At 50.6% G+C, this 2,397-nt stretch overlaps 1 protein-coding gene across 6 annotated transcripts in view; it reads left to right on the top strand.

Moving 5' to 3' along the window:
• Positions 1-2,397, top strand: part of Iqsec3 (IQ motif and Sec7 domain 3) — a 103,297-nt gene that overhangs the window by 86,970 nt on the left and 13,930 nt on the right. For all 6 annotated transcript variants that reach the window (XR_001229355.2, XR_001229356.2, XR_001229354.2 and 3 more), the window contains 2 exons: positions 987-1,126; positions 2,190-2,315. Coding sequence is in view for 3 of the 6 variants with exons in the window: in XM_005365159.2 (XP_005365216.1) it covers positions 987-1,126; positions 2,190-2,315 (266 nt within the window). In the remaining 3 variants the exon portion in view is untranslated. The remainder of the gene's footprint in view (positions 1-986; positions 1,127-2,189; positions 2,316-2,397) is intronic.

Raw genomic sequence — 2,397 nt, 5'->3', positions numbered from 1 at the left:
TCTCTCTCTCTCTCTCTCTCTCTCTCTCTCTCTCTCTCTCTCTCTCTGTGTGTGTGTGTGTGTGTGTGCATGTGTGTGTGTGTGTGTGTACGGTGGCATATGTATTTCACCTTCCTTTATACTCTGAGTCATCTCTAGATGAATTATAAGGCTCAATACAATTTAAATGCTATGTAAACATTGTTATATCGTATTATTTAGGGGATAAAGACAAGAAAAAAACATCTGTACCTTTTTGGGACAAATGCAGTTCTTGGAATACTTTTGATTGACAGTTGGTTGAAGCAAAGTTATGGATAGAGAAGGAGTTCAGAGTGTGGCTCTGGTCACTTATCTTTTCTCTTGAACTCTTAACTCGGGTGTCCTATTCCACCTGTATTTACCGGAGTTTTCTATACAGCCGTTACCTCTCAAGTCTTCTTCCTCACTCATGTCCCACAATCCCTCTGCTTTTTGTTTCCATCTGATAACTCTTTTGCTCTCCAAACATTGCCAATATATAATACGGGAGCAGACAGGCGGGTCCACTGCCTGTGCTACCTCAAGGCATGTGCCTCCTCTTAGCTTCCTGCTCAGCTCTTCTGCCCCAGTGAGGGAAGATACCTATTACTCATTCCACTGCTCCATGGTATCCGTTCTTGGTACCCTGTCCCCTCCCCTGTTAAAGGGGAGGGGAAGTCCCAGAGAGGACAAGACAGATGATCTTCATACTCATGGGGAGACACGGAGTGAGGTCAAGGCAAATGCACAGAAGACAATAGAAGTGCAGAAGCAAAGATGCTTTGGCGGAGCCTGGGAACCACAGGAAAGCGGCCTAGGAGGTGGGAACAGAGGACTTTAGCAGACATTGCTGAAAAGTCTATCTATCTTTCCTTTAGTGGGGATAGGGAGCCAACTGCCAAAAGCTTAGATCAAAAGCAAAACACAATCAAGGCCACTTCCTGGTGCTCTGGTGTGGAGGGAAATCTTGTCCTCCACGTTGGCAGGTGTGGATGATGGCGCTGACATCCCCAGAGAGCTGGTGGTAGGCATCTATGAAAGGATCCAGCAGAAGGAGCTCAAGTCCAATGAGGACCACGTCACGTACGTCACCAAGGTGGAGAAGTCCATCGTGGGCATGAAGACGGTAAGTGCCTGTGCTGAGCAGTACTCCCTGCAGCTCTTGACTTCCTCCCCATGGCGGGCCACCCAGCCAGCCATCTCCTGTTTCCTGACATCTCCCCAGTCTCTCCTTTACCTTTCTCAAAGATGCTTCTCTGTGAGTCAAGGACTGAGTTTGTGCTGTGCGCCAGGCACTAGCTCCTCTTTCTCCCTTTTTATAATGTCCTCATCCCTCTTGCCGCCAGCTGCCGTTACTAGGGTGAGGTGTCGAAAGGAAGTGGCCAATGATCTAAGGTGGCAGCATGTGAATGTCCAGCTGAGGACGTTTAGGATGCTTCTCACAGGAAGCGGTGGATGGCAGGTGTTCCTGGAAGGGCCCAATGGGTAGAAGGCAGAAAAATGAACTGTCTAGACTGTGGGTGGTGGCAACCGGGGTCCAGGCAGCGTGTTCTAATGTGCAATGATTTTTAAAGCTGGCATCCTCTGTGGCACACTAGGCTACTGGCACCTTACACCGGGTGTGGGTAAGGTGAGGCAGGTGCGTAGTCCTTCCGCTGCAGGGGCCTTTGAGCTCTCTGTGCAGGGAGGACCCTCACGTCAGAGCCTCTGTGACTGAGGACTCAGTGCTTGTCTGCTCTGCAAGCCAGCTGATATTTGAGTTATTAGGGTACATCCTGGGGTCCCTATAATCCCCTTTCCCTTGCACGCTCGTGTTTGAGTGTGTAGTAAAAAAAAAAAAAAACGGGCATGGATTTCGCACACAAATGGTCACTATGGGGAAAGGCTGATATTAGGTCATGAAAAGTGTGAAGACTTATCTCAGTTTCTGGTCCTCCTCCCATGATCTCATTACACAAGCATAATGAATCTCTGGATCTGCTGCCCTAGAGGTGTGATGATGGGAACAGAGACACGCCCCCACCCCCACCATGAGAGGCTGAGGGTCAAGCATTGGTCTTTGCATAGGAGTAGAGCCCATGCCCACTCTCTAAACCTCTATCTCCTCTTCTGGAAAATGGGTGTCATGGGCTAGGAGGAGAGCCCTGGGGTCTCTGAGGCTTCACTATAGAGCCCTGTCTGGGTTTCAGGTGCTGTCCATGCCACACCGCCGCCTGGTCTGCTGTAGTCGGCTCTTCGAGGTGACTGACGTGAACAAGCTCCAGAAGCAGGCGGCACATCAGAGAGAAGTGTTCCTCTTCAATGATCTCCTGGTGGTGAGCAGTGCGGCCAGGGCTGGGCAGGGGAGAGCTGAGGCTGGGCAGGGGAGAGCTGGGGCTGGGCAGGGGAAAGCTGGGG

The sequence above is a fragment of the Microtus ochrogaster genome, unplaced genomic scaffold (assembly GCF_000317375.1).
Source record: "Microtus ochrogaster isolate Prairie Vole_2 unplaced genomic scaffold, MicOch1.0 UNK1, whole genome shotgun sequence".
Lineage (NCBI taxonomy): Eukaryota > Metazoa > Chordata > Mammalia > Rodentia > Cricetidae > Microtus > Microtus ochrogaster.
Note: the sequence above shows the minus strand (reverse complement) of the source record. Positions and strands in the feature narration are given on the sequence as shown.